This window comes from Nanorana parkeri, unplaced genomic scaffold (genome assembly GCF_000935625.1).
Source record: "Nanorana parkeri isolate BGI_ZX_2015 unplaced genomic scaffold, ASM93562v1 scaffold57, whole genome shotgun sequence".
NCBI classification, from domain to species: Eukaryota; Metazoa; Chordata; class Amphibia; order Anura; family Dicroglossidae; genus Nanorana; species Nanorana parkeri.
Window position 1 is genome coordinate 1,799,921 of NW_017306325.1, and position 12,640 is coordinate 1,812,560.

At 40.5% G+C, this 12,640-nt stretch overlaps 1 protein-coding gene across 1 annotated transcript in view; it reads right to left on the reverse strand.

The window, feature by feature from the left end:
- The window catches only part of GBE1 (1,4-alpha-glucan branching enzyme 1), a 106,837-nt gene that overhangs the window by 78,985 nt on the left and 15,212 nt on the right, over positions 1 to 12,640 (reverse strand). Inside the window, exon 3 of the mRNA XM_018576140.1 lies at positions 4,275 to 4,444. Coding sequence (XP_018431642.1) covers positions 4,275 to 4,444 — 170 coding nt within the window. The remainder of the gene's footprint in view (positions 1 to 4,274; positions 4,445 to 12,640) is intronic.

A 12,640-nucleotide genomic window follows, 5' to 3' on the forward strand; every position in this document is an offset into this window, starting at 1 on the left:
GTTCCCTGCCACAAAAATGTAAAATGAAACCCCCTCACCTGCTTGTCCTTCTGCAGGGAGGAGGCGAGCAGGCAGATCCCTGGTGATCTAGTGAGATTAGTAATGTCTGCAGACATTACTAATCACTTTGTTTTCGACCCGGAGCTCAGTGAAGAGCTCCGGCCGAATGGAAGGGAGAGCCCAGCAGGATCAGCTGCTCCCACGAGTCAGGTACGCGGTCTGAGACCGCAAGCCTGACAGGAATTTCCACTCGCCTGCCCTGCATTTCTACCCGCCAAATGCGAGCAGGCGAGTGGGTATTTTGAGCCTTGGCTTAGTGGTTAATATCAAACTGCCAAACTATCAAATGGCCAGAAAGAAGAGGTATTTAAATAGTTTTCCACTTTCTAAAAGAAAGTAGAACAATTTTTCAATGGGCTATTATAGAAAAGTGTGAAATGCCTAAGTAGCTAGCCAAGGGTTAATACAGCAGTCAGAATTTTGTTTAAATGCGTAGGGTTTCTAACTTTTACATAGGTCCCTTTCACGCGACCGCTTTCAGTTATGGTCAGCAGGGGATCCATACTTGAATATATTGCTTATCTGAACAGATGTCAGCGTTGTGACAGCTGTGTTTAGCCAGTTTTTTTCCTCCATCTTATGATGGAGGGAAAAAATGAAATTACCAGATCTATCTGCAATCAGATGTAAATAGACATGTGTCCGTTTTGTGGCCGATCGGATTACCCCTGATCCGCCCCAATCACATCTGCAGAAATGGAACTCTAACGTAAGTGGTCACATATCCCTTTAGATCAGGGATGGCCAAACTTGCCCTCCAGCTGTGGTGGAAGTACGAATCCCATGAGGCTTTGCAAGATTCTCACAGCCACGACTCTCGGAGAGAGATGTTTCATGGGATTTGTAGTTTCACCACAGCTGGAGGGCCGGAATTTGGCCATCCCAGCTTTAGATGCAGCTGTCCATAGACTTTCAGGCCAATGTTGAACTGACTGATGGACAGGATCGGAATGCCTGTGTAAAAGGGGCCATACCACTTCACAGTTGTCAGTTTCAGAAAGCGCCATAAGCAATGCACTGAACACTGCAAAGAGAAAAGGGGAGGGGGGGCACAAAAATGCTGCATTTCCTATAATGAAGCAAGTAACACAGAAGCCAGCCAATTGTGTGCAGCAAGAAGTGGCATTTTCCTATATTGGGTTACATTATTGCCTGATCATTTGTGTTTATCTCTCCTAGAAATCAGATAGGAAAAGACAGTATATAAAAGTCAATAAAATAGATTACCTTTTCCTGCCAAGGCTAATGCACAATCCCTATTCACTCACAATCACATAAAATCACAAATTAAAATACTGCACTTCGACACAACCCCATCAATATAATGGTTTTGGGTGTTTATTGGTGTATCTCATCATCACATCAGGGAAAAGTTTGAGAACAGAAAACTGAATATTCACAAAACGATGTTACCTTGGAGAGTACTTCAAATAATTACAGCAAACTAAAGTTTCTATGACTTCACAGAGCCCATTTCTTCCAGTCTACAAAACACGGTTTTAATTCCGAATGTGAATACTTTTCACCATAATTTTCTAGACAGTATTGTCCAAAAGATTAATTTAAAACAATAAAGGAACTGCATACCTCCTTTGATAATAATTCAGAATGTTATTTTGTTGAACCGTAATCTATGAGAGTGTAAAATGTGGAACACAAAAATATCTATATTATTGAAGGTTCATTTACTTAATTATTTTTATAAAATTTACTGAGCTTCAAAGAGAACAAAACCTTGAGCCCCAATATTCTAAGGATTGTAGAAACCTTTCTGTATATTAACCACTTCAAGACCAGGTGTTTAGACCCCCTTCCGGGCCAGGCCATTTTTCAGTATTCAGCGCTGCGGTACTTTGACTGACGTTTATTCCGTCATGCAACGCTGTACTGAAATTAATGTTATACCATTTTTTGGGGACAGATAGAGCTTTCATTTGGTGGTATTTAGTCACCACTGGGGTTTTAATTTTTTACTATAATTAGAAAAAAATTACAGAAAATTTTGAAAAAAAAAAAAAGTTTTTTTAAACATTATGTTAGGAAACATTTATTATTACCCAATTTTTTGGTAAAATATAAAAGACGGGGTCACGTCGGGTAAATAGACACCAAACATGTCAAGCTTTAAAATTGCGCGCACATGCAAAATCGCAGAAAACTACCATACCCAAAATTGGCCATAGGCGACACTTTAACAGCTTTTACCGCTCATCAGTTTAGTGTTATCAGTATAGCAAAATATGTGACAGGTCCTCTTTATGTAGACATCAGGGGTCTCCAAGACCCCTAATGTCACCTAGGACCCCCGAAAGAAGCTGATGAAGCACAGATCTGCTCCATCAGCTTCTTTCCAGCTTCTGAAGCTGGAGAGTGACACAAGAATGCAGAAGTGATGTATTATACAACACTTCTGCATTCTTGCAGAGGAGAGGGGACAGGAGGGAGCTAATGTAACGAGCTCCCTCTGATCCCCTGTGACACAGGCGACATGCTGATCCCGGGCTCGCACCGGGCACAGCGGAGCCAGGGATCAGCGGGACAACGGCGGGACACACACACACACCGATCGGCACCCCATACACGCGATACGCCGGCTCTACAGCCGGCGGATCGCTTGTATCCTGGTATACGGGATGGTCATATTTGTTATATAAAGCCTCTATCTTCCTCTCTGGCTGCTTGATGTATCATTAGTCAGATTAAAAATTCCCAAGGCAGATCTGAATCTAAGTAGTGGTTGTGAGTAAATTCTTAATCGTTGTTATTTTGGGAATGCCAATGGATACAATAGTTTTTTTTATTAAAAGAGAACTATGGGGTAACCTTTTTATCCCATAATTCACTAAAGGGTCACAGGAGGATATATACTAGCGTCCTCCGGTGACCCAGAGCTCAGTATTTAGCAAGCTACAGCTTGCTATATACTGAGAGAGCCGCAGTCGGGATGGATCTGTATCTAGAGGCAGAGCCAGCTGTGCCCACCCCCTCCCCTGTCCATTCCTCCAGTCAGGGCTGGAGGATCGGAGAGGGGAATCCCTGCTGGGAATGGTGACTTACAGTCACCGCTCCCTGCAAAGAGATGATCGGAAAGTGAGCGAGCGACGGTATGTGTTCGCTCACTTCCTGATCTATAGAGCCGACGTGTGACAGTCTCATTGCCACATGTCGGCTCGAACTATGAGGATGAGTGAAAATCACTCACCTCATAGTTCTCCTTTAAGAGCTAATAGCAAACACATATAGGGTTATACAAACCCCCCTTCTTCGCGACATATTGTCTAATATTGTTGTAGTTAGTGGCAAATAGTTAGTGTCAGCTCCAAAGACTGTTTAGCAGAGATTATTGGTGAACCACAAAAGTGGTGTCTGATGTTTCAAACATTAAAGACACTATTGAAACATTAGAAACACACCAGCTACTTTTTTGCTGTCCACTCACTAACGCTGCTGAACAATCTTGACAGTGGACACAAACTATCTGGCATGTTTACTTTACAAAAGAAGGTTTTCTGAAAGTCGGATTTATTCTTTGCCATATTGAAGGATTACCCATGGAACTATATATATATATATTAGGGTTAGGCCTTGTTTAACCCTTTTGGTTCCTGTCAGCTAGGGGTAATTGGATCTAAACCCATTTGTCAGCGCTGCCATGGATATGGCCAGGAAAATACAAACTTTAGACCGTATGTCAATAAATAATGAACCAAGTGATAATAGGTGTCAAGCTACAGTGAAACCTAGGATTTGTAAAATAATACTTATTTTGATGTATTGATATAACTGATGCCGTGTTCTTACTATTAATTAAAGCCATACTACTAGTATAAGTGTGAGACTATATCTTTATATGCAAAGGAATATGGAAAATAATATAAAGGATAAAACAAAAAGGAAAAGCAAGTAGAGTAGAGCTAATTGGCTCAAATGAACTGCCCAGTGATGTGACTTCATCAGCATGATACTGCTTCACTACTATCCAATCAGTAGACTGGAGAGATTATCAAGCAAGCAAAACGCGTTTTCCCATGGTCACCTATGAGAAAGGTACCACTAATACCTTAATTTCTTGTTGTAATGCATGTCTAAGGACTTGCATGATGCAAATTGTATCTTTTTTTGTTTTTGGGTTCAGATATACTTTAATTAAGAAAACGTCTTCCTGAGGTAAAATAAACCATACAAATGATCATATTCTTAAGTTAAATACTCACTGAAATCACCAGTAAGGAAAACGGCCTCTGCTCCCGGCACCCACTCTTTGCAATAGATTCCCCCATCGGGCTTGCTGTGGATCCCAAAAGACTGGTAACTTCTGGAAAACTTTTCTAAGCCACCTTCACAACCTTCAATGTTTTTTAAACGTTCTTGAAGCAAAGCGTACCTACAGAGAATAACAGTCAATTTAAGAAAAGTTCAACTGTGAATTCTTAAATGTTAAATCTGAAATCCAAGCATTCACTCAAATATACATATTAAATACATGTATGGAAACAAATTTACATTTCAAAGTATTTGTACTCCTTTTTTTCAGTATTACACAACATTGCCAGACAACACAGGAGGTAAATGACACCAATTATAGTTACATAATACAGTGGTGTCCTCACTCCATCCCCAGCTTCCTAACTGGACAGTGAAGGAGCAGCAGACTGAAGAGGCCATCTGTCTGATCTTGTATTCTTTCGGCACGCTCCTTGTCAGCACATTTGCATGTAGCACACTAAATTGGCTCTAAGGGCTTGTTCACACCAAGCGCGGAGCAGATCCAGAGCAAAGCAGGTGCAGACCGGATCAAAACTGCGTCCAATGTATTCCTATGGTATTTTGAGCTCCAGTTCACATCGCAGTGTGCAGATCCAGAGCAGGTGAAAAAACTGCGGCAAGCCCTATTTTACCTGGTCTGGATCTGCTCTGGAACACATCAAAACGCATGCAAAACGCAAAAACGCATGCAAGTGCCTGAAAGCCCATGTTAAACTTTTAAAAAAAAACATTTTTTTTTTTTAGCAAAAGCGGCCCGAAACGCATCAAAAACGCATCAAAAATGCGGCACAACCCACTGCACTGCGTGTGCAGAAACCTGACTGGATCTGCTCTGCATTTGGTGTGAACAAGGCCTTAGTCCTGCCTCCTACCTCTCTCAGTCTGAGTACTTCAGTATTGTTGACTGTAAGGGCTTGTTCACACCAAGCGCGGAGCAGATCCAGAGCAGGGCTGACAAAAGCTTAACTGACCACTTCTTCAAGAAGTGACAGTTAAGCTTTTTGCCTGGAGTTAAAAGTCTTCTTTCCTGGAGTCTATTAAACCTCATTTATCAACAACATTAAACTAGCATCATAAATCTGGCGCAAAGTGCATTACATACTGTATATTCCGTGCAAGTTCAAACACTCACAATTGCTATGACAAATTCCTCCCTCTGTGTATTTGCAGTTTGTTTAAGTCCTAATGGAATAAGTCCTTAGTAACCAATGCAGGGGGCACCAACCCAGGTACTGAAAGTCATGTGTCCCATAAGTTGAAGAATTTCTGTGGGTAGCCCCTGTGTTTGAAGACATTTTTTTCTTTGTTACTATAAGGTTTTAGGTTAACCTGATCATGCCAGTCCTCAAATCTAGGTGGATGGGGAGACAACCATTTCAAAGCTATCACTTTTCTTGATACAAACATAAGCAGTATAATTAGTGCAAATATCTCCTGTGAGAAGCTTTCCTCATCATGGGAGTGTAATATACAAATCAGAGGAGCCAGGGCTATCATAGTAAGATGAGCATGCTGCAAGAAGCGAGTGTCCCATGCATGATCTAGCACCTTAAGCACATTACAGACTAGCGCCACATCTTACTTTCAACAAGGTGTTTTGTTTATAATAGGTTTAATGTTTGGGTCATTGATTTAACATACCACTGGCATCAAAATGAAATCTGCAAGATCCCTGGCATACAATCCCGCTTGTGCATAAAAACACATTGTAGAATAGGAATTTCTTCTACAAAGAACACCAACAATTAATTTACCAATTTTTTACGCAATTTGGCCTGGAATCAAGCAGGACATTCATGTGGGCGAAAATCAATCTGTACAAAATTACTTCTTCTCGTGGTTTCTAATTTAAGTTTTGCAATTTTAGAAGAAGGCGTTTCGCAATCAGTACAATTGATTTAAAAGCAGGACAAGTTACAATGAGGCAGCGTGTTCACTGCTTTTAGACGCAACAAATCTGTATAGACAGCACGTGTGTACAATCAGACAGAAACACACAACAAATGCTTTGTTTAGGATTTCCTCTTCTCAGAAGGGTTGAAAATGTTGTGTCGTTTGCTATTATTTTATTTTTACAGTATGAATATTTGCACTTACTACACCAGGACAGATGCATTCATTGGAAGTCGAGCCATAGTGTTTTCTACCTTTTTCAAAAGTTGGCAAGGGGATACCCTCAGTCAGGTATTTATTGCTGTCTCCGCCACCAGTTAGATTAGATAATTCACTCTCACTTTCTGCCTTGGTAACTATTGTCAACAGGGCAGAAATGAAAGCATTATACAATTTCATAGTTGTCATTAGAATTGGAGTCAAAAAACTAGTGTAGCACCCTGATAAAGCAGGAGTGCTAATTTAAATTTAGTATTGTCAGATTGTAATCAATCCGATACTGATTTATAGTGTATGCTCATTTGGTTTCCCCTTATCAATCTGTTATCATTTGCATCTGCCTGCTGCTGGGTGTATCCTTGCCACAGAGCTGAGCAACCAATAAGATATTGTTATAAATATTGATGTCTCCCTGGCCAATCACTATGCAGTTACTAGACAGTGGTACTGGGAGAGGACATAAATATTGGGAGCGGACTATGTGAGGTTCTCTTTCTACTCTGGGTCCTGCCTAGACGAAGGCTGCTATGGACTGACTGATTTAGCTAGGCCTGAAGCCTAGGAGGCCAAGACATGTGTGTTCACTGAGGCCTGAAGTCGGCGAACTCAAAGGAAGACATGAGTGCAGGTGCCATGCTTGAACAGTGTGTTGAAAAGCTTATGTAACACACATACAAGCTATTGTGTAAATTAAAATGGTTAAAAGAAACTTTCAAAACCTTCCAAGAAACTTCAAATCTTGCTTTCTTGCAACATGAGGTATTCCATACATGGTTATGTTCCTTTTGCACTATGGAAAGCATTTATAGGATAAATGCACTTTAAAACAAAACTATCCCACCCTCCCCCTCTGCAGATCCGTACTTGTCGAGAGCCAAAGGGCACAGTTGCTCTGCTGCTTACATTCTAGCACTGCAAGACTCCCTCTGCTGGCAGCATTTGGACATTAGAGTCCCACTGGCTACTATGAGGCCATCTCCAGCAGGCAGCAGGGAGATGGATGTGGCCAGGAGAGAGAGACTTGCAGTGCTGGATGTCAACAAACAAATCTGTGGAGGGGAGGGCAAAATTATTTAGGTTAGGGGAGGGGGGCAACAAGAATATGTGCCCTTTGAATAAAAGTGTACTTATTATTTAAGATACCACCTCATTTAATTCATATTTATCTGGTATTCACTTAAAATCAATGGCATGTTTTCCTGTAGTAAACTTATTTTCTCTTGCAATCACAAGCAAAAGAAACATTTGCATGGGAATGAATCAGGAAACCGTTTAAACGCAGACCTACAGAAAAACAATTTTGCATAGATCCAATTAATTTATCGATGTTAAGTGAATAAAGAGTTTTAGCAGGGGGAAAAAAAATAAAATAAGCACAAAACATTTTCATGGAACATAAACAGCAATTTCTGACATAAAAGCTACTATAAAATTGCTGATCTGGCAGTACCCTAATGCACAAAGCCATCATCATTCAGCATCTCACTGCTGGCATAATGCCACAAGGAGGGAAAATGCAGCATCGATGATATTAATGAGGGATGCTTTACAGAAAATAAGCAAGGTTTTTACATCACACAAGTGGGCAAAGTATTCAAACCTGAAATTATAGTTATTGAATTTTGTCTTCTACATGAGAAACTGCAAATAGTCTCTGTAACATGCACTGTAGAACAGATCTTCATTTGAGTGGAGTGAACAAAAAAAAAAAGAGGAATATTAATTGAGAAATCAGACAACGAGGACCGTTAGCCCGTGTTTGATATTACACAAGAGAAAATAAACTGAAAGGTCAGTTGAACAGTTACAGCATTGCCCTTTTCCAAGGTAATCGGCAGAGCATGTAGCGCAGATGTGGATAAAAAAACGTGACTAGAAAGACAGCTAATAAAGAGTCACACTGCCATAGCAGCTGAAATATGGAAACTTTTACTGTGTGATTCAATATATAAATATAAAAAAATCTATCATTTAGCCAATGCATATAAAAATATTCCAGTAAGACATCCCTTACTATTCCTGTTAGGAGTCCCTTAGCTGCCGATCAACCTCATTCCTCCCCTTAGGTCTCTCGTTCAGACCTAGGCGTATTGCATATGCGCGTCTGTCGCGCGTTTTTTTTACCGCGATTCGCGGTACAAAAGTCGCACGACCGTCGCGCGTTTCCGAAGGCTACTTGTATCCCAATGGAAACGTGCAACAAAACGGCCTAAAGTAGTACATGTACCTTTTCAGGCGTGGGCCGTTTTGTAGCGCGTTAGGGACGGGCGGAAATACGCCAAGGTGGGAACGAGACCATTGACTACAATGGGATTTATATTTTGGAGCGTTTTGTAGAGCGTTCGTCGAGCGTAGAACGCGCTACAAAACGTTCAGGTGTGAACGAGGGCTTAAAGAGGAACCGAGAGCTGGGGGTCTGTCAGAAACATTTGCTAAAATGTAATATATGCCAGGAGGGTTGAATGCCTGTGCCAATTCTATGCTCCAATATGCAGGCTAGTGTTACTTTCTACAAACAACAAGGCGGCACTAAGGGCCAGTTCACACCACATGCAGTTGTGATGCAGTCCGTTTATTTTGACTGCTGCAGTCAAAATACATCACAATGCTTTCCTATGGGCTTTCTTGTGCTTAATTCACACCATTGCAAGTGCAAATGCATGCACACGCATCAACAAAAAAAAAAAAAAAATTGATTCTGGCATCATCCAGGGGCATGCAAGGGAAAAAGAATGCATCAAAAATGCATTACAAAAGCATCAAAACAGATTGCAATGCAACTGCGGAGACGCACGCAGTTGTGATGCAGTTTCTGGTGTGAACTAACCCTAAAGGTTTCTAAAAGAAAAGATGTAGAATAAAAATTATTTTAAAAAATGTTTAAAAAAAACAAAAAATAAAAAACACACAATAGACTCAAGCCAGCTTGTCCTTGCTGAAGCAACACATTAAAACATGATTAAGTTAAGCATCAAGTCAACAAATGTACATTTAAATTCTAAAATGTCCTTAGTGTCATATCTGCTTAAAAACTACAGCAAAGGCGAGGCTTTAATTTGATGTCAAATGCTTTTAATTTTGTTTCTTATCCAATTTTAAAAGCCACCAGCCTTATGCTATTAACAAAAGCAGCCAGCAAGGTCATTTATAAATGGAATATGTCTGGCCATTGATCCAGGCAGAGGTCAACAGCAATTTCAAGGGGTGGGGAGAATGCAAGACAATATTTTTAGAACGGCTGCAGACCTACTTTGTCATCTAAACTTCTCACAAGGAAAATGGCATGTAGTAGCCAACATCATGACCTTTGTCTAGGGGCTGTTAGACAGTAAAAGCAACAAGTCAAGTCAGGCATTAAAAATGTAAATGCTTATATACAAGAGCCTCTTAGATGCAATTAAAAAATGATGTCATGCAGGCTTGAAGTTGTTATTGTTTTTACATATAACACTCATTATAAAGTGCCACAATCTCTCTCCCCGATGTGTATTTATGTACAGTGCTCAATAGGTGTGTGATTGTATGCAACATAAACTGATTGGCATTTCTTAACCCTATACATGTTTATCTATACAGATAAAGGGTATTTAGATCACATCCAGGAACTAGGATTGGTCAAAAATTGCAGTCCACCCCGAATGTTAAGTCAGAGGTATGTCCTGCTACCCATATTATAAATGCTAATAATCTCTATGAGGAATCACTTGTTTAAAAAACTGATCTACTAACCTGTAATAGATTCGAAATGTCAGCTATTGTGCAGCACAGCACAGCACATAATGGCAAACGGGCTGAAGATGGAAGTGCTGGTGCTAGCTGCTTAGAACTCCAATTAAAACTGTTATTAACTAGGGATGCACCGATATATTGGCCGGAAATTGCACTTTTGGCATGATGCTGAAAGTGCCATTTTCTGGCCCATACAGTGGTGCATCCGTTCTTTCTCTCCTCCCCCATGGGCGCTGCTCTGTGTCCCAGTGGGAAGGAGAGAAACCGTCACAGGCGGCCAAACGCTGCGGGAGGAGATCGCTGTGAGCGGCCGCGGTCTCTACTCCCTGCACCGATCAGCCTCCTTTCACAGATCGGCAGAGCTGTGTGTGGGCAGAGACAGCCAGCGCTGTCACAAGAAGCTGAGCTCTCCTCCCTGCACCGCTCGATCAGCCTCATGTGACAGCTGTCAGGAAGGAAAGCGGTACAAACACTCAGAGATCAGTGATCGCTGAGTGTTTTTAAATAATTGAGGACATGGCATGTTGACTATAGCCTCAATTATAAATGAATGGGAAGTGATCTTCATCACCTCCTGTTCATTCATGATTGTGGTTATAGTAAACAAACTATGTCCTCATGTTATGAATGGACAGGAACACTCAGTATAGAGGATTCCAGTTAATTTATAACAGGGGCTTCTCAATCTCTTTCTATTTTAAAAGGGACATATCAGGGGTCTTTTTAGACCCCTAATATTTACCCAAAGCACATAAAATTAAAGTAAAAGATTAAAATATTTAACAAAATATGAATGAAAATATAAAAAAATGAAAAAGTTTATAAAAAATAAATACAAATATTAAAAATAATTTAAAAAAGTTAAAATAAAAAAAAACATTTCGGTTTCAGCCTGCCATTTTTTTTATTTTGGTTTTGAAATTTTCATTTCGGTGCACCTCTAGTATTAACCCTTGCAGTGAGGCTACCCCCACACTGCAAGGGTTAAGTGTTCCTTTTTGTCCAGGTTCCTCAAAAAAAAGTTATACTCACCAGACCATGCGAGACGCTCCCTGCTTGTGTGATCATTAAAGCGTCTCTTCCTCCGCTGCCAAGATACACTGATCCTTGGCATTCTCACGTCTATACACAATCTATGCACACTGGATCCTTAAACCACTGCAGCAGAGGGAGAGAATTCGTGACAAGGGTCTAAAAACAAGTCAGCTCGGATGGTCTGATAAGTATCACTTTTTTAGCACCTAGACACAAACGAGCACTTAACCCTTGCAATGCTAGCCCCACTGGAAAGTGTTAATAAAATATTTTCCTGGAGTTTTCATTAAAATTAGGATTTTTTTTCCGATAGAGCTATGGAATTTGGAAACGTATACATTAATCAGGCAAGTCACAAAATGATAATGTAGGTGTTCCTATATTCATTTAATTAATTCTGGCATTTATTAAAACAGATCTCTCACCTCCCCCTGCCCCTTTATCAGAGCAAACCAAGCCTGTCAAAACTCTCCATTTTGAGCTAAATCTTTCAAAGGGTTGACTACTATTTTTTTTTAGCAAACCTTTATTATTTCCCCTAAGATAAGGTTAGGAGGAAACCTATAAATCCACAAGGCTAGGTTGATTTCATAGAAGAGCAGATCTATAAAATCCCATTTATTACCTATAAAAACTAGCATCAACATGAAGGCTCAGAGCATGTTTCATAATACTCACCGAGCACTCCTTAATGCCTTGGGCAAAAAAAACCACAACAACTGAATATTGCTAAATACTTTAAAATACAAGTTTTCACAATGTGCTATCACATTTTTAATTTTAAAAACGTATAATTGCGATTTGCCATTACCTTTGTTAACCAGAAGAGCCTACCCATTGCACTAGGCTGATTTATTTTGCTCCTAGGAGCTTTACTTTCCTGATTTTCCAATGAGAGTACCAATATTGGAGCTCTCATTAGAACAGGTCTGGTGAGTTTGTGGCCCTAAAGCTAGTGGTGGGCGTAAATCTATAAAAGATGAAATGTGCTACCTTAGGTGCAATGGCCCCCCAAACCCTCCTGTTATGGCTAAATCCAGGCTGGTCTGACAGCCAAAATGCCAACACTTCCGGATATAGTTGGAATCTGTTGCTAAGCCCCACCCACCATACACTTGTTGACCCATCATCATTTTTATTTAGGGGATTTATAGCTTTAAAAGGAGGTTTTAATGAGATCTAAAACTGAATTTAAAGTAAGCAGCTAAATAGTTGAAATGCATATATGCCATGGATTTTTTTGAACACTGTGCAACTCGTCTTTAAGGCAATGTTCACATAACGGCGATGTACATGTATCTTTTTTTGCGACTCACACCACAAGTTTTTTTCAACCGCGATTGTGCACAATTGCACGGGATGTATCGCTGCGGGGCACCGCACGGGCCGTATTACGGCGGGGCACTGCAGGGGCCCGGAGCGCCCCAGTGGGGAACTA